The 26,082-nt window shown below is 30.5% G+C and overlaps 2 protein-coding genes across 4 annotated transcripts; both read right to left on the bottom strand.

Moving 5' to 3' along the window:
* Positions 1–338: 338 nt before the first annotated feature.
* On the bottom strand, positions 339–14,018 carry LOC113867532 (histone-lysine N-methyltransferase ATXR7). 3 transcript variants are annotated; one of them, XM_027502918.1, is made up of 21 exons: positions 13,867–14,018; positions 12,011–12,108; positions 11,473–11,650; positions 9,697–10,303; positions 9,488–9,604; positions 8,299–8,619; positions 7,876–8,211; positions 7,482–7,793; positions 6,940–7,398; positions 6,358–6,784; positions 6,115–6,267; positions 5,509–5,933; positions 5,299–5,421; positions 4,239–4,319; positions 3,428–3,481; positions 3,124–3,275; positions 1,994–2,039; positions 1,865–1,922; positions 1,588–1,706; positions 751–799; positions 339–609 (listed from the first exon to the last, which is right to left on the bottom strand). In XM_027502918.1, exons 3-17 carry the CDS (start codon positions 11,625–11,627, stop codon positions 2,018–2,020), a joined length of 3,744 nt encoding a protein of 1,247 aa, XP_027358719.1. In that variant the 5' UTR covers positions 11,628–11,650; positions 12,011–12,108; positions 13,867–14,018; the 3' UTR covers positions 339–609; positions 751–799; positions 1,588–1,706; positions 1,865–1,922; positions 1,994–2,017. The 3 variants fall into 3 exon arrangements, with proteins under 3 accessions (XP_027358719.1, XP_027358727.1, XP_027358735.1); XM_027502926.1 differs by lacking the exons at positions 339–609; positions 751–799; positions 1,588–1,706; ... (3 more) ...; positions 3,428–3,481; positions 4,239–4,319 and having other exon boundaries at positions 5,140–5,421; positions 11,473–11,649; positions 12,027–12,108; XM_027502934.1 differs by lacking the exons at positions 339–609; positions 751–799; positions 1,588–1,706; ... (4 more) ...; positions 4,239–4,319; positions 11,473–11,650 and having other exon boundaries at positions 5,169–5,421; positions 12,027–12,108.
* Positions 14,019–18,321: 4,303 nt separating this feature from the next.
* Positions 18,322–18,931, bottom strand: LOC113852474 (60S ribosomal protein L27-like). Its single transcript, XM_027482760.1, has one exon. The coding sequence runs from the start codon at positions 18,864–18,866 to the stop codon at positions 18,459–18,461; it is 408 nt and encodes a 135-aa protein (XP_027338561.1). The 5' UTR covers positions 18,867–18,931; the 3' UTR covers positions 18,322–18,458.
* Positions 18,932–26,082: the final 7,151 nt, after the last annotated feature.

The raw sequence follows: 26,082 nt of genomic DNA, 5'->3' as shown, positions 1-26,082 counted from the left end.
AAGAGTATTGTCAGCTTATTGTTAATATACGCAAGTAATCTCAATGAAGGAAATAGCCTTAAATTCATCATGCAGCTAAAGAAATTCTAGCACATGAAAATTGAATATTTAACTGTTGAAAAAGTTTATAACGATGTACACCAATTTGACAACCCACTTTTTTCAAAAGAAATTTCAATACCATTATTGTTGGGGTGTAGATACATCAAATAGTTGTCACACATTCAGCCGCAGCTATTAACATAATTCAATCCAGTCTTTGTTATAGAAACAAGGAGGGTGTAACAAAAAAGATGAAGAACTTGGGAGCAGGAATGGGCGGATTTGAAATTTGGACCGTTGTGATTTTCAACAGCTTGTACTATTTGTTACCAAAGCTTTTTATTAATGAATTAGGCGTCTTTTGTACCAAATCATTCCTCAACTACATCATATAAACACGAAAACAATAATTTACAGCTTCTAAGAGAAGAAACTCAACTGCCAAAAAATGTCTACAAGAATGAATGAGTTACTTATTTCATCACCGAACGTGCGGGCAATCCAAATTGTATACCAATCATCAATGGTATTCTGTTCAACCTATCACCAACGATGCTGATCCATAACCTGAAACATCATAACACTTAAATCAATACCTGGAACTCGTACAAGACTAAATGTATTTGTTTAATTTGTTTTATTATTATCATGAAGGCATCAAGCTCTTATTAAATAAAAGGATGGAGAGCTATGGCAATTATAACCTACATTTCTTATTTTTCTTATAGCCGATAGTTAGTCTCGCCATCTGGTTTACCTAAAAGCAAACCGAAAATCAAGGAAACCAAACATCTAAACTTCTAGACATCCATCAAATTAACTTTGAACACAGGTATGACTAATTTAATGGATCATATGCATAATATAACAATTTACATAGAAAAACTAGTCATTAAAACTGCAATTACATAACATGCATGACGTCTGAAACGAGAGCTATATCATTTATATACCCTATTTAAAAAATAGGAAGCTGTACACAATAATAATCGTGTAATAGCTGTCAATGAGCTACGGCCACATAAAATGCTACTCCCACTACCATAATAAAAGATTTGGCACATGCTAAGCTAGACTTTCTGAATTTATGCCTAGGAAACTGGTATTCATTGGTAGTTGGAACTAGAATAGTACATACAAACATTAAACAGTATTAGATATAGAGTACATAGAGGAAAAGTACATGGACATTTTCATAAAAATATGCCAACAACGACAGATCTTAATGTAATTAGGAAAATCCTGGAAATGGGATAGCTAAAAAGCACAATGCAAGTTGTAAATAAATTGAATGGAGGAGACTGTAGATATTAAGCAGACACCAAATGAATATAAGGCAACATGTATTAATAGGCAAGCATATTTATCGAGTCTTTACACAGAGGAAACTGAATCTATACAATTCCCTCATTTTCCTTTGGCCATCACCAATCTACATCTAGAGGTAGCCACGTTGGGTCTATGTCAAGTAACAAAAATAAAATAACATGCTAATAATAATAATAACCCCCATGAACACCAGATTATGTTGAGAGTGAGACGTACAAGGTATGATCATAAACAAGTATTCATGCAACTCATCCAATTGATGTCAGTAGAAATATAAAGTAACAGTATCTTCAAGTCTTCAGAATGTAACATCCCACAATTATGGGAGTATAATCCTGCAACAATGACAACAACAATTAGGTTAGAAAGATTGTCACCAAAGGATGACATGTATTGAGGATTAAATAAACACATGGACCATAATAGCTTTGCAGAAGAGCATAATGATGTGAACTGCAATTAGATGCTATAATTAAACGGGACAAGTACGTACCTATGGCAAAAATTTTGTCCACTCAACAATTCTACAAGTGGACCTCAAAAAGAAGAATCTGCAAAAATATTGAAAAAGTAAGAGTGAGGTTGTAAACAATAAAATTCACCTTCAGCAGTGAGTGCTTACCAGCATCAGAAACTAAATCACTGCCTAATTCAATGATCCACGACATCTGCATAATTAGTACATAAATGTTATAGAGTGAGTATGTCTCAACAGTTAGCAGGAGAAGCAAAAAACAATTTCACGTTTATTATTGTCCTAAAAGTTCTGAAAGAATACCCATCCACTTCAAAAGTCTGTCAACTAAACTAATAGATAATATATGGTTATAAAACAACCAAATCTACATGGATTAAATAACACCATTGTTTTCATCAAAAACCAAATTTTCAGAAAATCCACTCAGATGGCCTTATGGTTTTTCCTTAAGTTATTATTATTCTCTCTTTATCACTTCTAATTAGATTATCATTAATTTGTAGTGTGTTTGATTCAACTTACCTTGAAGAAATAATTTCTTTTTTTTTTTTCCCAGCTTCATGAGTTTTTGAAAAAGAAGCAATTGTCTCTAAATTTAAGAATTCCAAAAATGCTATTGATCTATTATATCCAATATCCATTTGATTAATTGGATCCAGTTTTTTCATTGGATTCTCAATTAGTCTTTTCTTCACTTAACCAATCCACCTTACGCAAGTTTTAGTTATTTGATCAATAGGTGCTACTCAAACTTTCACCAAAATACAAATGTTACTGATTGTCATTTCTAATATATCCACTGATGATGACCATAATTATTAGAATCTTACAATTCCAAATCTATGTCATAAGAATAATTTTACTATTTTTCTAATTCCAAATTTTCAAGAAAACTACATTAAGTATATCGAGCAAAATTACCAAAAGAGTGTGAAAGATTCAGGGGTGAAGTGGCCATTTGTTGATTTTAGTAGCAAATCAAACAATTCAATAGCAAAAGCTGGGGTTTACATGATCTGGCTTGAACTTTGAGAGAAACTAAGTATTAACTCAATGCAATGCCTGAACCCAAACATGCTTGATAGTAAACTACAAAAAGAATTAGGTACATATCCATGTGTAGGATGATTTATCCTTACCAGATATGTAAGTAGAACATATATGTATACATAGCACTCTTTGATTAAATCAATGTATTTCATGCATCAAACAATGATGACAAGAAAACCATGGAAATAAAGATATGCTAAGAAATTTAAGTGTCATGATCTTACTTTTTGGAACCACAGTTGCATGGAATCTTTTTTTCCTCTAAGGGGAACTTATAGTTGTATGTAATTTCTTCACCAGCAGCTATATGCCGTTTTGCATATATGAAAATTTTCTTTTGACCTTCAACAGATATAACCTTTGTATAGCAGTTGGGCTGCCAAAAATTCAATTCAAATCAGGAAGAATGTGAAATCAAGATTAGAATTAGCACATACATACACCCCAAAACACTTCTTCAAATGAGCGGATACCCAAAAAGAAATCCTAATTCAGTTTTTTCAAACTATAATAATAGTACACAAGTACCTCACAAGAGTGGTTAACAAATCTTGCAATCCCACCTCTCTTTGTAGCATCAACCTACATATACTCAGACAGGAAAATGATGTGTGCTTAGAATTTATCAATATAGGCTTATTTAGAGAATATGAATTAGCAGGCATGCAAAACTATATGTAACTTAACACTTCTTTTAGATAAGCTTGTTATACATTACGTTTTAATCTTATTTTAGCTTATCAAGTGGAATAATCAATCGTAAGACAAAATTATCACGTGTCTGGATTGCCTTATATGAGGAACCTATGTCAACCAAATAAGCCATACATGCTATAATGGGGAACTTTAGTTCTCCAGGTCAAGTGGTGACTATATTTTGATCACCCTGTGATCAGATTAAAAAGGCTGCAACTAATTATTTAGTTAACCTCCACAGGCCAATTTGAAAAAATGTTTGCTTAACTAAGTTATTGAATTCAAACCCAAGTTGCAAAAGAGTCAATCTTTTTCTAGGTCTGACATCCAAGATTTTAATGACAAGCCTATACATCTACCTTTTAATGTCTAACCATATTAGATACATGAACAAGACAGCATGAATCCTCACCCACTTCTAAAGCCCCAAAATTTCAGAACTCAAAACAATCCATTAGGTTCTACTCTAACTACAATTTGGTCCATAAACTTCATAGCATCTCACTTGCAGAAAAATATAAGTTAAAATATCAAGCGATACCAAGATAGAGTATATTCATCTGACACAACAACTCCATAGATACCTCAGAGAAGCAATAAATCTAACATTAAAAAAAAAAAACACACACACACACATACTAACCACATAGCCATCATCAAGTCTAAAAAGGTAACTGCTTCCAATTCCCATCTTCTCGTATTGACGTTCACGGATATCAGAGATCTGTGAGACAAAACCACATCAGTTAGTTGATCCAGTAGAAAAGCAATTCTATTACAATATTGATCATGGCACGGTCGTCAAATCATGAATTTAATTGCAAATCGGAAGACCTATTAAGATTCATGATCAATAACAATTAAGTTTAGAAATAAATGGTTTCCTATTTTGAATGCACATTAATTATTATGTTCTCCAAGCTCTTCTCTCCCTAAGTTTTAAAACTAGCAATAAAAACCCCAATTTTGTTGTTCAGCCACCTCTTCTTTAACTCTCTTTAGCCACAGTAATACATCTCAGATGCTCAAATCTGAAGTACATTTCACCTAACAGTCACAACAACCCCACCATCCTCAATGTCAATGCCAGACTGTCCACCAGAAGCTCTCTTCACTGGACTATCCACATACCCTCGTGCTCTAATCATTGGTTTACTGCATCTATTAATCTGAGCAGTCAGTGATGGCTCCAGCCACCATCTCCTATAAATATCTCGATCAAAAAGATTCTGGACACACCCACCAGTTCGTCCTTGGTTCATCACCCCACCATGGCAGTTTGGCTTGCTATCCATCCAAGATCGGTATTGCCAGAATTGCAACAGAATGACATTCCACCATAAATCAGGCAATTCAACATGTGATTCTGGTTAGAAGACAACCCCATTTGAAATGTATCATTTGGGTGGACTTACAGCAAATCGCAATTCATGCAATTCTGACTATCATGGTTCAGACTAAATCAGTAGAACTTCAGCATAAGTATGCACTGAGGAAGGATCTCTTCAACCATAGTGTACAACATTAACATCAACTTATTTATAAAATTTGGAAATTCTATAAAGAGAACAAGCCAAATGTGAATCTATTAATATTTAATATTGTTATGCACGAGATACATTATTCAAAATTCACTTTGCAGAATTGACCGACATGATATAACCTTGAAATCTGAATCTTTGTAACAATAGTTTTTTCTTTACCCGAGGACGAATTAGTTCTCCAATATATTCAATCACAAAATCCTCCGCCTCTATTGGCTCCAAGGCAACAAGACCCCAGTCATGTATCTTGCTCCTTTGAAAACGTAAGCGCTTCTTCCGTGCCTGAGAAATGCAAATAAATAATTGAAATTTGGCATATCCAGATAGTCCAAGCAAGAATCCCCAAAAACACATTCATTCACCCATCACCTTCAATTGAGGCACTTTCAGAAGATCTGCACCCTCCGCAGCAGCAAGAAGGTTACGCAATTTCACCCTATTCGTTCTTGCAGAAAGACCCTTACCATTTGACAACTGAGATAAATTATTTTCAGAATCTATGCACTTCTTCTGCACACATGAAAGACCCCTGACACGTGCTTTATATGCAGGACTGGCACTTCGAGACCATTTATGCCATTCCCACCCATCAATAGAAGTCCTAGCACATCCATCAGATCTAAGACATAAATTAAATGGCTTGGATTTAGCAGATTTCCTCCTTGCTTCAGTAACCTGTTTACTGGCTCCCAGATTAGCATCATCATTTGAAATTTTTGAAACCTTCGTACGATGTGAAGATGCCGTACCATCCATTTGATGCTTCCTCTTTAATTTTGACACTTTATTTGTTGCTGTAAACAGGAAAAGGAAACCTATAATATATAAGTAGATAGATAGATACACACACGCACACTCATAATGAATCTAGACGGAAAAGTAAATACAAGACATTTTAGAACAGTTAGATAAGTTTTAAAAAGGAATAAGAAGCTGATAAATATACAGGAATCAACCATGATGTCATTAACCTACCGTTTTGTATCTCTTTGGAGCAATGATCAGTGGACTTTCCTTTGACGGTGCCATCACAGCCATCAGTTTTGACAATCTTCTTCATACCAACACTATTATCAGTTGACGCTGAAGCCCTCTTTACATTAGATTTTACAACATTCATAACATCATCTGAATAAGGAAGAATGGACAGCTGTTATTCCTACACAAATTTATAATTATAAAACTAGTGTCAACAAATTAACAACGAAAATTATATACTTTGAACTTTACTTGAAAATTTCAACACTTTCCGACCAGTTTTATTCTTCAAGGATAATTGATCACCCTGCGAGCTATCAGTGACATTAACAGAAGACCTGCCTTTAGAAGATGTATCCTTCTTCCCTTTAATAATTCTAGTCTTTCTGTGTTTAACAGAAGCCATTTTAACTTCTGCAGTCTTGTTTCCATCTCCAGAAACATGTTTCCTCAACTTAGCCACAGGCTGCTTCCCTGGCCCAGAATCATCTTTTGCTACAGATTGAGAGGGAAATAATTCTTTCCGTGACAACTTCTTCCGATAATATGTATACTTCCCACTCACCAGAGGAACTTCAGAAGAATTATTTGCTCCTTCCTTCACTCTTCCCAGTCCAGAAGTAGCATGATTCAAAAGTTCCTTGTTTGCATTGAATGCTTTTCCTTTCTAAAGAATTATAAAAAATAAATATAAATAAACCAATAGAGATACAATAATGAGACAATAAAACTAAATACCAAAGGTAGTCAGAAATGAAAATGAAATGCAGTATTTTAAGAGCTCCCATAAATATTGAATATTTGAATTAATAAAATTCTTACCTCATGGCAGTTAGACTGATAATGTTTCTTTATGGCACCTGATGACATAAAAACTTGATTGAACATTGAATCAAGATGCGATGACTTCCACTCTTCTAGAACTTCATCATGCAGCTTCTGTCGGCACAGCGCAGCTGCAACATATTCTGTAATCTTAGGATTACATTCAACCAACCTTGAAGGTCGAAATCTTGAATTGTAGCAAGGGACACCTCTTCTAGATTTCTCTTCAAATCCAGGTGGTAGGTCAGTAAGATCCTCTTCATCAACCACATCATCTACATATCCACACAATTCCTTAAATGCTTTTGAAAAAACATTAGACATATGGTTTCCAGATGCAGACTTGCAAAATGAATCCCCAGCTTTTACAGAATCCATCGAATTGTCATTTAGAATTTCCTTCACAGATGATTTACCAGAAAGTATCTCTGAAAAACCACGGTCACTAACATCAACCTGCAACAAGTACACGATTCTTCAACATAACATTGTCTAGTCTGAAGTCTCAAAAAAAGAATATGAACACATAGTTAACTTACCTCATTCAATTTGTCTGCTTCTAGGGAAGTAATTAATTTGTTCATTTCCTTTTCAACAAAACTTTGAATGTAATCAGCTAAAGACACCTTTGAAGAGAAGTAAAGCTCATTCTCCACACTTTCAAGAATGCATGTCACATCTTTAGTGTTATGACAAGAGCTTGAAACTCTATGACCTTCTAATAAATTTCCACCTTTGAGGCTACTATGAGGCAAAAATAACTGAGGATGATAATTTATTTTATTCGCCAGTATTCCGAACTGATTATAGCCATCACCATTGCATTCAAAGGAATCTTGCTTGAGAACTGACTGTAGAATAATTGTATAATTATTATAGGTACAATTAAAGCAAGAACTCAAGTAAGCAAGCTACACAGTAGTCGTTACTCACAGCTTCTGATACACTCTTTTCAGCATGATCTTTACATCCATTAATAGATGGTTGAGGCTTGGGATGAGACCAAAGCTTCCTCTTCCTCCAGGAAGATAAGTGCTCTGCTAGAGTGTCAAAAAACACTGCATTCCACATGACTTGCATGCAATAATCAAGAAGTACCTTGCGAACAACAGCATATGACCACCAAAAATTTTCAACACTTCCAACTGATTTAATGGTTGTTGAAGATGATCTGGAACTTTCATGACAAGCTTGATCATCTAAAATGTGGGAAGCTGCAGGATCACTGGCAATGACAGTCCCTTTACTCATCTCCACAGAAGACTTAGACTGTTAAAGCAAATATTCCACAACTTAGTAAGATGCACACAATTTCAAGTTTTCAACAATACTACTTGCAAAGCAATTAAACATCACCATCATGGTGTCCAATACGCAAGTTTCAGAAGTCTGGTCAGCTGATTCAGGCTTATGCCTCTTATGTTTCTTTTCAGTAACAAACTCTGCAATGATATCCCCAAGAATCCCATCCAGCACAACTCTGCGAGCAGCTTTCATGATTCCCACGTGCAATTGGGAAGAAATGTTTTTAGATATTTCACAAATTAAGTTTACCATATCACCAGCCTCATTGCTTGTGGAACCTGATCTACAAATGGTTCCAGAGATATCTCCTTTCAATGCATTTACAGCAGACAGTAGTGCAAAGGGGCAACACTTCTTGTCAGAATGAGAAATCTGTAAATTTGGCATGACACTAATTTATTAAATAAAATTCAAACACCAAAAAATAAACTCTTTATATGTTTTGATTTACAGGTATTCACTTTTTTCTCAATTAGACCAAATTTGCAATTGAAGCATACAGAAAATAGGGGCTATTGCAAAACTTATCCTTCTTTGAACCTATGAAAATTTGACCATTGGACAAATTTCATGTGCCTGTTAGGCTGCTAACTAGATGTAGATGCACAAGTCCAGTCCATGCTTTGCAAGGGAACACATATCCTATCATAGGTTTATAATGCATATAGATAACAAACTCCAATTTAAGAGTTATGTTAAAAAATAGTTTTGGTACCTGAAAATTGACGTACTTCACAACTGGATGCTTAAAAAATATGCTTCATTTTAGTCGTCAAAAAATGAATTTATATTAAATCGCTATAAAAAATCATCAAATAAACTTAATGGAAAGCACTGAGATGAGAATAAACATGCTACTGTGGAATTGGATGTTTGTTGATTATGACAATTTTCAAATTGCCAAAACAGTAAATTACAGCATGGGCAGCAATTTCAATTACTTCTGCAATTAACCTTAAATGATTTTTAAGGAACCAATTGAAAAGTAGGCCAAATTTCTGGAACCAAAATTGTATTTAGCATTTTAGCCTTAAAACAATAGACCAGAAAATAAATACCAATCAATTTGCCAGCTTCTTGAAAACTAACAAGTAATAATAAGACCCAAAAAAGAAACAACTTTTGAGGCAACAACAGGATAATCATAAACTGCATTAGCGAAAACTTGTCAATTGATCACTTCCTACAAAGATCTGCGGCTTATAATACATTTTTTGTTGAAATAATATTTGCATCTTACCACAGTTGAATCTTTAAGATATCCATGGTGGTGCCAGGAAATCAATTCTGAAATAGAATGCGGCCCATGTTTCATACCCTTTTCGTCCTCATAAAGCCAACAGCACTCTTCACCTGACTGAAACAAGAAACAAGACATGTCATCAAAACAACAAACTGGTATGTCAAACTGACATTTTCTTGATAAGCATAGAGTAGATATTCCACTACCATCTGACAAAATATTATGCTGTTGAATGCCTCTGAGTTTGAATTTAAGTGGTTGGATTCCTTAACACAGTAATTGACATGAGACTGTGAAACAGACAGTGAATCAGGGTTAACAGTCAGTGGAGCAGCATGCTCTAAAGATCTATCCTGTTCATATACTCCCATCTCCTTATAAGAAGAGGAGAAGCAATTTGTAGGCATCCTTGTGCCTGAGATACTCATATTAAGATATGCAAACCCAGTGGAAACATGATCAGGAAACTGCTTGAAGTAATTCAATGGTACAGGGTTCATTATTGTGCCATTAATCACAGGATACACAGGAAGCTCAAATGGCAAGAAACCAGTAGTTAGACCCTCATATAACTGCTCCTTAATATAGGGACCACACATTTGCCCATTTTCATTTACATACATCCATCCACTCACAAAAGCAGGCTGTTGCACATAGCCACAGAAACTCTGGTCCATGCGCGAAATATTCCCTGTAGGAGAACACACAGGAACATCACCACTATTAACAATCGATGGGCAGTTCATCTCCATTCCAGAATCAGGATCAACTTTATCATCAATATTGCTGGAAGAGGGAATATCACTAGTGCTCCTGCACCAGGGGAACCATTTAAGTATGAGAATTGAATATGAAAAGAGGGAAAATAAGGTATTTTCACATTTTAATATCACAAGTTTAAAAACTGGTTTTAATTCAGCAGCAGCTTGGTTATCTATGGGTATGCTAATCGTCAGCATCTCTCTGTGTTTTTCATTTTTCAGAAAAGAAACTATTTTATCAGAAAGAAAGGATACCATAGAGTCCAAAATATCCTACTTAAGTAAAGGATATTAAAAAATAAGTAAATAAAAACTTAAGTAGTAAATACCAACTAGCTCTCCAATCACTCCTCATATTTTTCAAGTAGACTCCTTTAAAGGAATCATGCACAAAGAACAAAAAAGGGAGGCCATAAGCAGAACCCAATCTAATAATCTAACAATATTGCCTTAATTTCCACAGCCTCGCACCAACTAAAATGTTTAACTAAAAACATTGCCTTTCTTGCTCCTTCCAAAACCCCTCTAACTGATAAAAAAAAAAGTTGCTAAGCACTTTGAGGAAAAGCCCCATAATCACACAAGACATCACCACAGCACAAGGCCCCATTGCAATAAACTGCCATAAAGATTCTAGAAAAATGAGTTACAAGAGGTGTTGAAAAGTGAAAAGACCAAAGAGCAATAAAAACCTTCCATGGAAATTGATTGAAAATAAGAAAGACACCAGAGGTAAAGGAAGGCATCTGAAAATGGGACAGTCCCTATCTTACAATTTTCCAAAATTATACCTGGAGATAGCCACATTTATAGAAAGGAATCATAGGCCGAGAAGAACAATTTCATTAGAAATGGAGTGCCAAGGACTTTTGTGAGTTTAGCAGAAACAATCATAATTCTTACTTTTTATAACATGGAATATATGTGTAATTCAGAAAAATGTGTATCACAGGAGCATCTAATGTCAGAAAAATCCATTTGCCATGCTGTCCAAGGATGACAAATTGATGATTGCTAATTGACTGAGAAAATCAAGAACTGATTGGAAGAATCACAATAAATGGTACAGAGCAAATTGAACCTTGACGTAAACATGTGAATAATAAAGCATATTTGACAAGTTATCATTTAAAACAGTTTTGATTAATACATTCAACCATATAAGTTGTTTACATGACAAGACTGAGTCAATATATCATATAATGCATGAAAATTGAAGACCTTTCTACATTTTGGTGCAAGAACAAGGAAATATCACTGCAAATTCCTGCATCTGCACGTAAATCTATATCTTGAAGTCCAAGATCTGACACTCTTGGCCTTTTTCTAGAAAAAATGGGGCCATCTTCATGGAGAAAGGCAGTTGAGAAGACCATGAACCTTTCCCAATAGAAAAGTCTGGGTCAACAAAAAGGGTTCAACCAATTAAAACTATACAAAGTAATGTGAAAATTCAAAGGCTGCACATACCAAAAAAGGATAAAAACTATACTACATAAAGGTAAAACATGTAAGCAATAAGCATACAAACCATATGATAAAGCTATCAGCTTCAGACGCAATGGAACTAAAATATTTGATGAGAGTAGATAAGCCAAATTTCAACAGTTAGTTTAGTTGTAAAGAAGAATCTGACCAAGCATACAAAGAAAATATGAAATAATTTTCCACCATATACTTTCATTACTTATAATAAATTAAGAGATTTCTAATTCCCTTGCCCATTGCAAGCACAACTGAAAAAAAAATGAAGATTGGTTATGACAAGTGCTTACTGTTCAGATTACCGGATTACACAGTTGAGGCAACAAATCTAAGATATCCCTTTCACTCTTCTTGTTTGTTCTGGTTGAGTAGCTGCAAAATTGATGCACTTTATTAGCAACACACACATGCATCAATTATATTTTGTAGCTAATGAATGATCAAGAAATATGTTTACAATGACCTGCTTGACGGAATAATGGAATCAATAGCAACAATCAAATACATAAATAAACCCTCAAAATATTGAAAACAAAACCAACTAACAGTAATTATATGTTGTATTATTTTAATTGCATAACAATGGTTGTTAAAATAGAGTTTTAACTCAAACATGTACAAGTTTTACAAGTTCACAACCTTAGGTGCCCAAATCGAGGTAGATCGCATGCAAACTCAAAACCTGCAACACTCGATTAAACTGACAAGTTCAACTCTGGTTTTATGATCTCAGTTGAAAACAGGTAAAGGCCTGTTTTCCCCTGAAACAACGGTGTTCTACCCCTTTTACAGGGTTTATTTTTTCCACTTGAGATTCCTACTGCACAGTATGCTCCTTTGTGCAAACAGACCCACAACTGTGTATACAAAACAGAGAGAAACCAGTGCTCCTCTGTGTGAACAGAGAGCATCCAACTGCATCACTCTTTGGCACGACCTTCAACAATCAGCTGCCAAGCATCCAGCAGTGATTTCCTTTCTTCTTCGTGCGTCAATCCACTGTGAGGAATAACCTGGCTGTGACTTTGATTTCATACTCCTTCGTGCTTTGATTTCTCACTTCAAGCATTCCATTTCCTCTCTGCAGTGAGTCTCCCTGTGCCTTGCTCAGTTGCTCGCTGTACATTGAACTTATTTGAGTGTGTTTTTCATTGTTCTTATATTTTTCTTTATTATAGTGATTATTTCAATATTTTTTGCATGAAGAAAACGTATTCGTGTCAATTTTATGATTTGTGTTTATGGGACCTCCACGAGTTTACATAAACCCTAAAGTTTAACAACCTTGCGCATAACAATTGACTTCGTAGATAAATAATAGACAAGAGAACCGACAAAGTTTACCACCTATCAGAGAAACACCTCAAAAATGGTCCATGACATGCAAATATCCTCATACCAACCAAAACAGATATACGGACAATTAATATCATATTAACTCACACTGTAAGAGTTTTGAGTTTTGACCCCATTTGATAGAACAAAGACAACTGTGCTCTATGTATATATACCCACAACAAACATGATATGATCGCATTCAGATTAATAGAATTAGGACTTCAGGCCAAATAAAAGAGACACATAAAATTGAGATAACCCGATTAGGCTGCAGCACGTGTGAATTAGACAAATTACAACTGACCTAAAATTGACAAAAGAAGAAGCATAGAGCTTTAAGGTATAACAATATCATTCATAAATTATATTAATGCATGGGTAGCGTTACTATTTACAACCTTATTCTTCCTTTGCCTAGCTTGGAATGCATTCACTGTGCATAACTGACACTCCAAATATTAACATTTAACACCTTCTAGAGAAACACAGAAACGGACAAGCAAAATCCACAGGGAAGATAAAGAGAATAATAAATTAATATTGGACCTATAATTCATCAACACCATAATTTTACGCTTATAATTGCAAACTCTCCTATCTTCCGTATATTATATAATAAAAGGTAATTGGCTCAAGCTTTGTTAAAGCAGAACCTGCATTGTTCTAAAGTAAAACTAATTAATCAAATAAATAAATAATAAAATTAACGATGTATCAGTGTGTGATGGATCATGAATGGTGAAGGAATATTAAGCAGAAAAGCGAGTTTTCGGAAGGATCGAGAGTGAAAACCTTTCGATCGGCGCAATCGCGTTGGTTCGATCTAATGGTTGTAGGGTTTGGATGAACGCAAACAGAAGGGATTTGAATTTGGTACATAAGGGAAAGGCTTGGGTTGGGAGAGACAAGGGCAAGACCCAGATTAGGTATCAACTCTCAAATACTTTGCTTCCTCTTATTATTTGCCCTCAGCTTTTTATTTTTATTTTTATTTTGACTACAAGTGTTTTCACTGTAGTAAGGTCACGTAATTATAGGATGTCAAGTTTAATTTTTCATTTTTCACAAAAGTTAAGTGCAGCGTCCACTTCAACTATTATTTTTCTATTCCATATTAAAGTTTTTAATTGATAATTTATGCAGACTTTTAATGATGGTTTTCTTGACTTCAAAAAATAATTGCAAAAGCAGTGTACAGATTAGCTTAAAATTAAAAAATCAATCTGAGAGCTAACAAATTAATTAGAAGTTTAAAATCGATAAATTAGTTTATTAAATTCAAAGTCTGAGATAAAATCAACCAGCTAGTGTCACATAAGGAATTCTCTATTTACCCACAAAAATACAAAATATTATAACTGATTATTTTTAATTATTATAATTATTCGTTTTAAATGAAAGATAGTTTAAGAAATATCTAGTAGAGGTTGAAGAAATGATAATTATTGCTTTAATTTTGAAAGATAATAATAACAATATTATAATTCTTTTCATTAAAAAAACATAAAACATTTTTGGCAAAAATAATTTTTAGAGAAAGAAAAACGCATATTTTGTATTTTAAATAAATATATTTAAATTTAATATTTATTAAAATAAAAAATATATATTAACATAAATTTAATATATTTATTATGAATTTAATGTAATAAATAATATATAATTTCTAAATTTAAAATTAAAAAATATATTTTTCTTTTTTTTGTCTAAGTTTTTTTTCTTGAACTTACCCTTAAAAGTTTAACACATATGCACATGCATGTGCATGCACACAAAAATAATTTATAAAAAATATTAAAAAATTAACTAACTTATATTTTTATTATTAAATTATATTAATTTATTACCCTTAATAAAATAACATACAATTTTTTATTCTAAAAAAATTATTCCCACTCAAAATAAAGAATATAGTGAATTATTTTAACTAAAATGTCAAAAAATGTATTTTTTAATCTTTATGTGGAAAAAAGTAATCTTAAAAAAAATGTTATTTGAATGTTATCCACACTCTTTCTTTTTATACAAAAATAAAAATGTACTTACATTTAGATTTATAATAAATAAATAAATATATATATATAACAAAGTATATTATGAGCAAAATGTAATAAATGTTATTATTTATTTTATGTTTTAGTTCAAGTTATCTTTCTTCTTTGATGAGTCATCTTTATATATATATAAATTTAATTTCTATTAGTTCTTAGTTATTGGATAACTAATAATTTTGAGACAAAAATAATCTTTCATAAATTATAAGTTAAATATTGCACAATAAATATGTAACTCCTAGTTTTGTTTACCATTGTTCATTTTATTAGATTTAGGTTTTGCAATGAAAAATATAATTATTTGTTTAACGAGTAATTATTATTTTTATTACTAGTTTTCTCTACTTCTAGTCAATTAATTAAAAAGCATACATACAATTTATCCATTAACATTAAAAAAATAATTACATATTTAATTACACATGCATACTTTAAATGCTTAAATCATAAATTTATTGTCAAAACATGATAAATTATTATTTTGGCAAGCTTAGGCCATGGTATAGTTAAAAAGCAAAGAAAAGGCCACACTAAAATGCAAAGTTGCCATTGACCCAATGTTTAGGTACAAAGCTGAAATGCAAAAGAAATAATAATATTTGACAAGGTTATAAACTCTTTGCTGCATTTGGGAGAAGTGTCTATGTACTTGAGGACATGTACACTGGTAGATGTGATGGACTGAGACACAATACACTAGTATCTGTGTATTCTACTTGGTAACAATAGACATGTCCATTAAGTTGTGCGAGTGTGTGAGTGTAGGTTGTTTAGTTATTTTAGATGTAGGAAAAAATATATAAAATTACTAAATTGCCCTTTAATTTGAATTATTTTTAATTTTTAATTTATTATAAATTTTAGGTTGAAATTGGAAAAAGTTATCAACTAAGAACAAGTGGATGTTATTTTCAAAATTAAATTATGACATTTTAGTCAATTGTCACTTTGTCCATTTTTATATTATCCATGTACCTCATCTCCATAGGGACATGAAATTTGTGTAATTTGTGTCCCGCTTTGTACTTTCCTGTGCATGTCCTTTTGCCTCCAAACGCCACTTATGGGTTGTCTTTGTCCCTGTTTCAGGGACATGCTTATCAAAGGCTGCCTTTAGGAAGTCTGCACTAGTATTTTGCGATTAATGAATTATCAAAAGGGGTTAGAAAAATTATTTAAATAATTATATGATACTAATTAACCACAGTTTAAAGTTTATGGTGATAATTAACAAAAATCAAACTTTACTTAGTGGCTTTAACTTTATATTTTAATATTGTTACTCTCACTTTGAAGTAATTTTTTTAACATGAAACTAAATACACACTGCTTAATCAATTCCAATTCTAATTAAATTAAAATTCCAAAATTACAATTATTTTTTTCATCCGCGCGGACCAAATGAGCTTAATTAAAACTATACAAGTTATAAATTACATTTGGATAATCTATAATCAATTATTTATAATACATGCTTTTAAGAAATTTTACTGAGTACTATTTTGTACTATTTACTAACAATTCACCATGTTTTTTTGTTAAATTGTATATTTTGTCCTCTTAAGTTTAAATAAAGATTTGATTTAATCTTCTAACTTTTTTTAATGTAATTTTATAATTGAGGTTTAATTTGAAAGTCACTTCAATCTTTTAATCCATTTTATTCAATTTTAATTCCCTCAGTTATTTTTTATAGGGAAAATATTCCTTTAAATTCATTCGAACTTGTAACTTAATCAAAGTTTTTAAAATAATAGCATTTTGTACAATTCTTTCCCTATTTTATATTTTCTACATATTTTACTACTAAATCATCATCCAAAACTTTAAAATTACTGGTAAAATCCTCTTCAATAAATAAATCATCGTTGTCCGCAGTTCCCTCCCCAATGCATTGGGTTGAAGTTCAAAGTCTCACCAGCCCATCTCACTGGCCACCAAATAGATCTGACTTTGGACAAGACACCGCCGAAGTTCTTTGGCTCACAAGAAGAAAAACAAAAGAGTATATAACGGGTTCAAGTTCAGGATGATGCTGCTAAATCATGCTGCTTGTGACAAAGTAATAATTTTGCTTTCTTTATTGCTACTTTGAGAATTTTTACTTCATTCAAAAATCACTTCAAATTATGTGCCATCGAACAGTTGTTTTAGGAAACGTCAAGGTTGTTCCAAAATCACTAAATCAAGTGTGCAGTGAAAAAGTTTTACTTATATAATTCATGGCACTATTTAAATATAAACAATTAATGGCGTGTTTAGTGAATCCATTTCAACGCTTCAAGGTGTATCCCCTTTTGTTAGTAACTACGCGTCTGAAAGTAATTGTGAAGACAATTCCAGCATCAATCATCTTGTCTTAATCACTTCTCAAGCAAATGTTTCAAACCTTAATCAATTCAATCAAAACAAGTTTCTTCAAAATAATCGAAAATCAATTTTACCAACTCCAAACCAAACACACCCCAAATAATGCCGACTCATTTTACAATGGATACCCTCAAATCGAATGATCTGGACTAGAAGGAAGGCAGAATTTCAAAACAAGAAGCCAAAAAATGTTGCTCCTCGGGTAAATAAGAAGAAAAATAATACTTAATTTGATCGTCTTCTGAACTTTATATCGATAAACCAGATACTGCAACTGCCACGTCATTGTATACATGAAAATTTCCTCTGTTTAAAAGAAAAAGTCTTCCAAAACGCGAGATAAAAGAAGGAAAATGAATTTAGCTATTTTTAAAATGAGCGATTCACCTCAGAAAGTAAAGGTAACAGTTATAAGCTTAAATCCATCGATTAAAGAATCAATTGTTCAGATATATAATAAATTAATTATTTTAATCTCAACATTTTTCAAACAATGATTATAACTTCTTGTTTTGGCTGGTTAAATGAATGGATGACACTGCTCGTTTAATCAGTTTTTTCGAGTTTTCACAGCATTTTCCAAAGGACCAAAGTTCAACACAAGCACCCTCAAAACGAGGACCTAAAACTAACCGGATCAAACAACGCTCAAGGATCTCGTTCTCGTCAACACGCAAATCTAACAGCAAACTCAGCACATTCACAAACGAAACTACATCAACCTATAACCGCTCCAATTCAGTAACTAATTTCAAACAATTTAACCCTATCAAATCCACAAACCACACAACATAACAAAAATTCAATCAGCGGCACCAAAATCTAACCTCAATGTAGCATTATAAAGTAACAATCAACAACAAAGCAAGATCCAAAACAGTTCAGAATTAAACACTAGATAGAACATTCTTATAGTTAAAAATAAAAATAAAAAGCGACACAAAATTTGATAATGTGAGCTCAGAACCTCAGCTTAGTGAAGAACCACCGGTTCTTACCGGTCTTGAACCGCTCCTCGAAGCGCTTCTTGGTTTCCTTGAGAGCAGTGACCTTTTTATCCTTAGCGTGGAGCGCGTCAGGGGTAACGGCGTCTTTAAGGTCGACGTCGAGAGTGTAGCGCGTGGGCATGAGGTGCTGGTAGTTGACTAACTTGACGAAGGCCTTCACGCGCGATTTCTTGGCGGTTTTCTTAGCGGAATCCTTCTTAATAACCTTGCTCGGGTATTTCTTTATTCCGGCAAGCAAACAGTGGCCATAAGGGCGTTCGCGTGTGCCTTCATCGAACGTTCTCACTATCACTGCTTTCTTACCCGCGTACCGTCCTTGCAGCACAATCACCGCTTTGTTGGCCTTCAAAAATTTCACCATCTTCGCTTACCTCTCTCTCTCTCTCGCCGTCTCGTCTCACAGGCACTCCAAGCTCCAACCCTTTTGCAATTTGCTGACATATAGATAGAAACCCTAGCGTGTCATTTGTCTATTGGGCTTGGGTTAGGCCTCACTGGCCTGTATTCTCTCTCGCTCGCCTTACTGCAAATGGGCCTGAATAGTCATTTTATGATTTTTTTATAATTAAATAATTTATTGACTAAAACAAAATTAATTAACTAATTTGAAAATTTGTTTGTTCCATTTTTAAATGATTTTTACTTTATGCCATTGAATAATTGCCTCTCTGAAAAGGCTTGGTAGATTTTACATATTACATATTATATTTCTCTAACTTACCACTGAATTTCAAGAGAGGGATGGAATATTGAAATTATCCATGACATAAATAATGATGCGTATATCCTTACGCTTTCAGTGCTCCAAATTGATGTATAGGACTTATGTTTGTTGTGTGTCATGCTTGTACTTTTTACTATTTGAAGTGCTACTGACACTTTTTTTAGTCTTTTTTTTATCTTTTTCTTATTTTTAGTCTTATCTTCTTATTCTTTTTACAGAAGTTGAGAAAATATCTTATAACAATCATCTTTATTTTTTAAAATATTTAAAATCCTCTATCTCGTCTAACGGATTTAGACTTGAGCTACTTTTAATAGTATGTTTTGATATATATCACATTAAGTATGCCATGATATTAAACTAAATATGTAAAACCTTGTTTTTAACACTTGAGTGGTTCTAATTTTAATAGTAAGTTTTGATGTAATTTTGGAGATGTAATAGTTAGAGGAAGTAAAAAATGTATTTTTGAAATGGTATTAACTCAGTGATGAAATTTATGAAAGATGGAAAAATGGTGAAGTTAACGTTATAGACAAATCATATAATAATAAAGTAATATTTGAATTTGCACAAAACAAAATGAAGGTAAGAGAGGAATCAATATTTATGACGCAATTGATTCTTATTCATCAAAAGAAGTTTTCTTATACAATAAAAGAAGTTGAGAATGATGTATTTAAAAAATTAAATAAATTGTTAATAGATTTTATTATGGTATTTGTAGAACCTAATAATCTACTCCTTTTAGGGGTATAAGATAGTGTCGAAAGAAAAATCAAATCTTATTAATTGCAAATCTTATAAATATCTACTAACTTAGAAAAATGTGATTGAGAAAAAAATTCAAAAAAGACATAAAATTTTGATTCCCACTTTCAATTATAGAAATATTTATTTATGCATTTCAAAACTCATACCCAATTTCAACCCCTAACTGATTCTATTAAAGTAGATATTTGTATTTGTGTCTGTATTCTAAAAAAGCACACTCCAGGTATATCACTTTTGTCCTGAAGGGTGCTATCTCTTTAGTAAATTTTAGAAATTTGTTTGCAATTCATACCATACCAAAATTTTATAAATATAAATATAATAGAAATTTTGAATGTTTGGTATAAGGTAATATTTTGTTATAAATATAAAAATGAGTATTTACACAAAAATTAAATTAAAGTTTATGTAAAATAAAAAAAAATAAACAGCAATTATGTTCTTTAAAATATAGGAAAAAATTAATAAAAAAGTAGGTAGAAAAAATAAAATGGACGCTATGAACGAGAATACCTTAAATGTTTCAAATTTACAATTCAGAGGTTGATTATTGATTATAAATTCTGAAAAATCACGATAAAAATAATGTTTACATTAATTATTTATATATAATTTCGTACAAAAATTTTATAATAATCCAAAACAAAATAAAATATTAGATACAGATTGCTAACTAGTAAATATATGAGTGACAGTACACGCTAAAAAGAAGTCTTCATGCAGTTGCCGGCCCACAGAATTCCAAGGCTGTAATATTCCCTTCTTCCGGTTTTGTTTCAAAAAGACGGTCTGCGTTTTCACGTTTCAACAACATACTTGTCGTTTATAATAATATTTCTAAAACAAATAACCTTTTGTTCTTTAATATCAACATCACTCCCTCTAATTATCAATTAAAGTAGAAATCACTGAAATTTAGTCACGGCTTAAATATATTTTACTTATATTTTAAATTTCATAGTTTTATAAATTTGGGACATATATTTTAGTGAACCGCAGGTAATAAAGATTTAAATCATTTTTTAATTATAAAGATTAAATATTATTTTTTTAAAGTATGGATATCAAAATTAATTTTTTTAGATACTAAAACTGTATTTATACCTTAACTTACAATACCGTGATTCGAATGTTGAATACATTTAACTGTATTTTAGTTCAAAAATTTAATTTGTAGTTATATTTTAAAAAATCCACGTTACTTCACTTTCTACTAAATTTATGTACAGACGTGTAAAACACGCTTTATAGCATTTATTTTTATAAACCATGAGGTATACTCAGCTCATTTGAAATCCAGGACGTATATATATTACAATGAATTATAATTATAATATTTGTAGCACATGTTATTATCACACTCATACAGTTGAATTAAAGAAGTAAACTACTATAGTACCCTTGTATAATTTGAGAGTGTGTAGTACAGTTGGAACCTCCCAAGATGGTTGCATTGAGTAAGACATTGCATTTAGTACATTTAAATTTTAGACCAGAAATATTCGTGTTTCCTTTTCTTTTTCTTTTGTTGAGATGGGATGGAATATTTTAATTGTTGATAAATTTTAAAATATGAAGAAATATAATTGAGTTAATTTAATTATTTTTATTCAAACTTATGTCTCTCTTTACATATATGGAGTAAAATCTTCTTATACCAGTATTAGTTTAAAATTTTATACTTAGTCACAGTTTTTCGTTTAATTTAAATTTAACAAATTATAATTTATTATTTTACTAGTCATTAAATTTAAGTTAAATAAAGATTCAGATTAAGTATAAGAGTTTTTAAATTTACACTAATATAGAAATATTATTTTCATATATATATATATATATATATATATATATATATATATATATATATATATATATTCTTAGATGAAATAATTAGCAAAACTATACAGAAACTTTTTTACTTGATGTTTAAAACATTCCCATGCATGCAGTTGTAACTCTTGCTTGATCGTAAAATCGTTAGCATTTCTCTATTGACTATTAAATGGGGTTTAGTGGCAGCAAACTTTACTGTCTTTTACACTTTGCATGAGTAATAAGAGTCTAGTTTTGTTATATTTTTTATAACCACTTGAATAGCGAGAATAATAGAATGAGATTAGTCTGTCCAAGAAAAAAATATGAATAGGTTATTATTCTTAATGGATGTCGTCATTCAAGTAGTTCCTGACGATATTTAGAATTTTTTAAAGAAAATAATTTCGTGAGACGGAAACATAATTCTGTCATTGAATAAGCTTTATTTTTTAAATAAAATATGCACACAAATTTTTTAATTTGAATAACTATATAGTATACATTTAAGAGTATGAGATTGACTTCAATAATAAAAACGATTCCATAAAAATTGAAAAAAGTTTTTTAAATGGTATGTTTTTTATTGATCGAATGTTATGTATGAGAAGTTGGCAAATGTGGTTTTTGACTGTATTTTGGATCTTGTGGTATAATCAAACTATTGTAAACTAATTAGTTGCAAGTGAACATTAAAATTGCCTTTTTTTTTAAATGGAAATTAAACTAATGGTGCTTTTATGGTTTAGTTTGATGGTTTGTTAATTTTTTAAAAAAATACAAAGAACCTTGTTGAATATAGGTTGAGCAAATCTATTCGTGGTATAAAATAAATCTCTAAATAATGGTACTTAATTAAAGTCTCGTCAAATAGTGATCTTATTTGTATTAAAAAAAATATTATAGCTCATGACACACACTTGAAAACTAGTAAAAGTAATTTTATCATTTTGTCTTATATTATTGATAATATTCTTCCTTTTAGCAGTTGCATTAATTTTTTTTACTCAAATAAAATATTTGCTGAGTAGCGACCTCAATATGAAAAACTTTATTGATGTTTTAGTTGTGTTATGCATCCAAATTTATAATGACAAGTCACATGATATTATTTTACTATCTTACAAATAATATAATTTTAAACATTCTTAAATAATTTATATGATTTTTTGTTTCTTATGCAATACACCTATTCAAAGGAGAGAAAAAAAACTCTCTTAACGTTATGTCCTCGACCTGATAAAAATAAATTCATTATAAAGGTTTATATGCTTCTGCTATCTTTGTTAGTAACTCAATTTTGTACTTTAACTATACTTTGTTGTTATAATTGAATTTTGAGTGAGTTGTAAATGAAAACTGATCAGTAATCATGTTTTGTTTAAAATATTAGGAATCTTAATGCACACATATATTGGATTTAAAAATGTGGTTATTAAATGGGTTACTTTATTTGTGATATTTCTTTTAAGGGTTTTTGTTTCATGTAACGTACGAAGATTTTGGGTTATAAAATTTTAAAGCGAATACTTATAATTTCTATAATTTTACATACAAATTATATGATTATTTATTAAAAAGATAAAGAACACCACAAAGTTGAACCATGTATTGTACTACTTTAATATTTGTGACATCTAAATAATGAAGTCGATATACATTATTATTTATATATCTCGAGATTTATTGATATTTTATCATCATATGTCGTTGTACACACTTATTAATATAATTTACACTTTTTAAATATAATTTTGTGTTGTTAGGAGTTAATTTTCCTAACCCATAATTGATTATTTGTTTTAATAATTTTTTTTACTTTTAATAATTAAATTAATGTTATTTAAGTGAAAAATGTTAAATTTTTTAAATTTATTTTGCAAATTAGTATGAATTAATTATTTGAATTACATAACCATGAAAGATAAAGATAATAATAATAGTAATAATAATAATAATAATAAGTTACCATAATAAATATTATTTGTCAATTTTTTATCGAGAGGTTAATTCATTCACATAGTAATTGATAAAATAATTTTCACTTTGATGTGACTATATTAAAATATTTATTTTCAGACAATTTATTATATATTCTGTGATAAAATTTTAGTTGTAAATAATCTTTCCTCGCTTATTCTTTTACGTAGGTATATTAATTTAACCTTCATTTTAGATATACATATCTTATAATTTTTAACAAATTATTAATGATCACATGTTGTAAATTATATTAATTTATAATTAAATTAAAATTATTTATTATAATTTAATTATTTTAATATTTAATTTTTTGTTTGATAATTTATAAGAAAAAAATAAAATAAATTGAAAAAAAAAGAATTAATACAAACTCTTTAAATTATACAAACTTAAACTTTGTTTAAAAGTTTTGAAAGAAGCATGATGTAATGTTTGAAATATAAAAAATAAAAAATGAAAAGAGAAAGAATAGAACTGAGATAATTTTAAAAGATATAATTAAAAATTTTAGAGAATTTATAAATATTTTTCCTCATTCAAAAACTCACAAACAAAGATAATTATTAATTTTATTTTTCTTTCAACAAATTAACTTTTAAACAAAACCTAGTTATTACATAAATCTTTTCTTTCTTCTTCTTTCTTTCCAAAAATTATTCTTAAACAAAGACCTAAAGTATATTTGTTGATACAAATTTTTGTAGAGACTTTAAATTTTTTTAAAAATGTTAATAATGTATTTTTTTAACACACTTCTTTAATATATTTTTAATTATTAATTAAAATTTATTAAAATTACAAGAATATAAATAAAAGTTATTAAATTAAGAGTAAGAAATATTAATAAGCGTGAGATTCATATGTTTTTTGTGATTTTAATAGATTTTAATTAATAACCAATAATATATCAAAGAATATATTAAAAACATGTCGTTAACATTTTTTTCTTTATTTTTTATTAATTAAAAATAATATATTCCTTTTTCATAAATAAAATACAGTGGGTACTCCATTCAAAGAGAAAATAGTTACAATGGTTAAATAAATTAACATTTGTACACAAAAATATATAATCTTAAAACTAAAAGCTCCACCAAATACACAATTATTGTGCACATATTCAGCACCTTGAGTTGCTGGGCATAACTAGCGGAAGCACATTAACAGCCACATGTTGTGTCCACTTAACAGCAAAAGCTAGCATTTTTCTTGAATATAAATATCCAAATTGAAGGTATTACTTTTTCTCATTTAAATAAACATATATTTCTACCAATTAATTTGCTTTCGAATTAAGTTCAGCTTTTATGGATGCCACATAAGATGATGTGCCACACAGCACAATGTTATTGGCGGAAGAAAAGACATTTAAATTTTGTTTATATTTTAGTTTTAGTTTGGGTAGTGGAAAGTAATTGAAATAGTATGGAAATGTAGTGGAGAAAAATGTCATCCTTCCAACAACATTTGCTCCATTACAAAAAGCTCTTATTTTTTAACCTTCATTTTCACTTCTACATAACCTTTTTTATGTTTCCTCGATTTTACCCCCTTCCCACATCACACGCATGTATAAGTGGAGATTCAATTTTTTCACTGATTTTGTATAAATATTACTTGTTTTCATTTTAATTGTTAAATAAAGTTATATATTATCGTTAATTAAATATATAACTTTGTAATAAAATAAATATTCACAAATATAATTTTATAACTAATATTTATTTTTATTTTAAAAAATATAGATTAACTGTTAACAGTAAAGTTGTTTGATGAATTAGTAATATATTTTAAAAAATAATTTACAATAACTAGTATGCAAATAAAATTGACTACCTAATTTGACCCTGAATACTATATATATTTATTCAATGTGATATATAATTAACTTAATAATAAATTGATATTTATATATAAATAAAATTAATTGCATCTTGAAATTGAATAATTCTATTAGATGTTACATTTATTAATTATAACATATTTATTAGGTAGAGGAAAAATAGAAAAAATATTGCTTACATCTCTTAAAAGAAAATAAATATCATGTAATAAAAATGATGTTTTTAACAGACAAAAAATATATAATAAAATTGTATAAAAAATTAGAAAAATGGTATAATAAGAAATAATAAATGCGTTTATGTCTTAACTTCAAGATAGGGGTCAGGGAGAGAATTTCATTTATCCGCAGACGCACACACCTTCGAGCGGACATGGTCTCCGTAGCGTGCAGTACAACGTATGCGAGCGTGGAAGTACAAAGGACTCAATGGAAATTCTA

Source organism: Abrus precatorius, unplaced genomic scaffold (assembly GCF_003935025.1).
Source record: "Abrus precatorius isolate BTA unplaced genomic scaffold, Abrus_2018 Scaffold10, whole genome shotgun sequence".
In the NCBI taxonomy this organism is placed as follows: Eukaryota; Viridiplantae; Streptophyta; class Magnoliopsida; order Fabales; family Fabaceae; genus Abrus; species Abrus precatorius.
The sequence above is the reverse complement of the archived record's forward strand: the minus strand, read 5'-3'. Positions and strand labels throughout refer to the sequence as shown.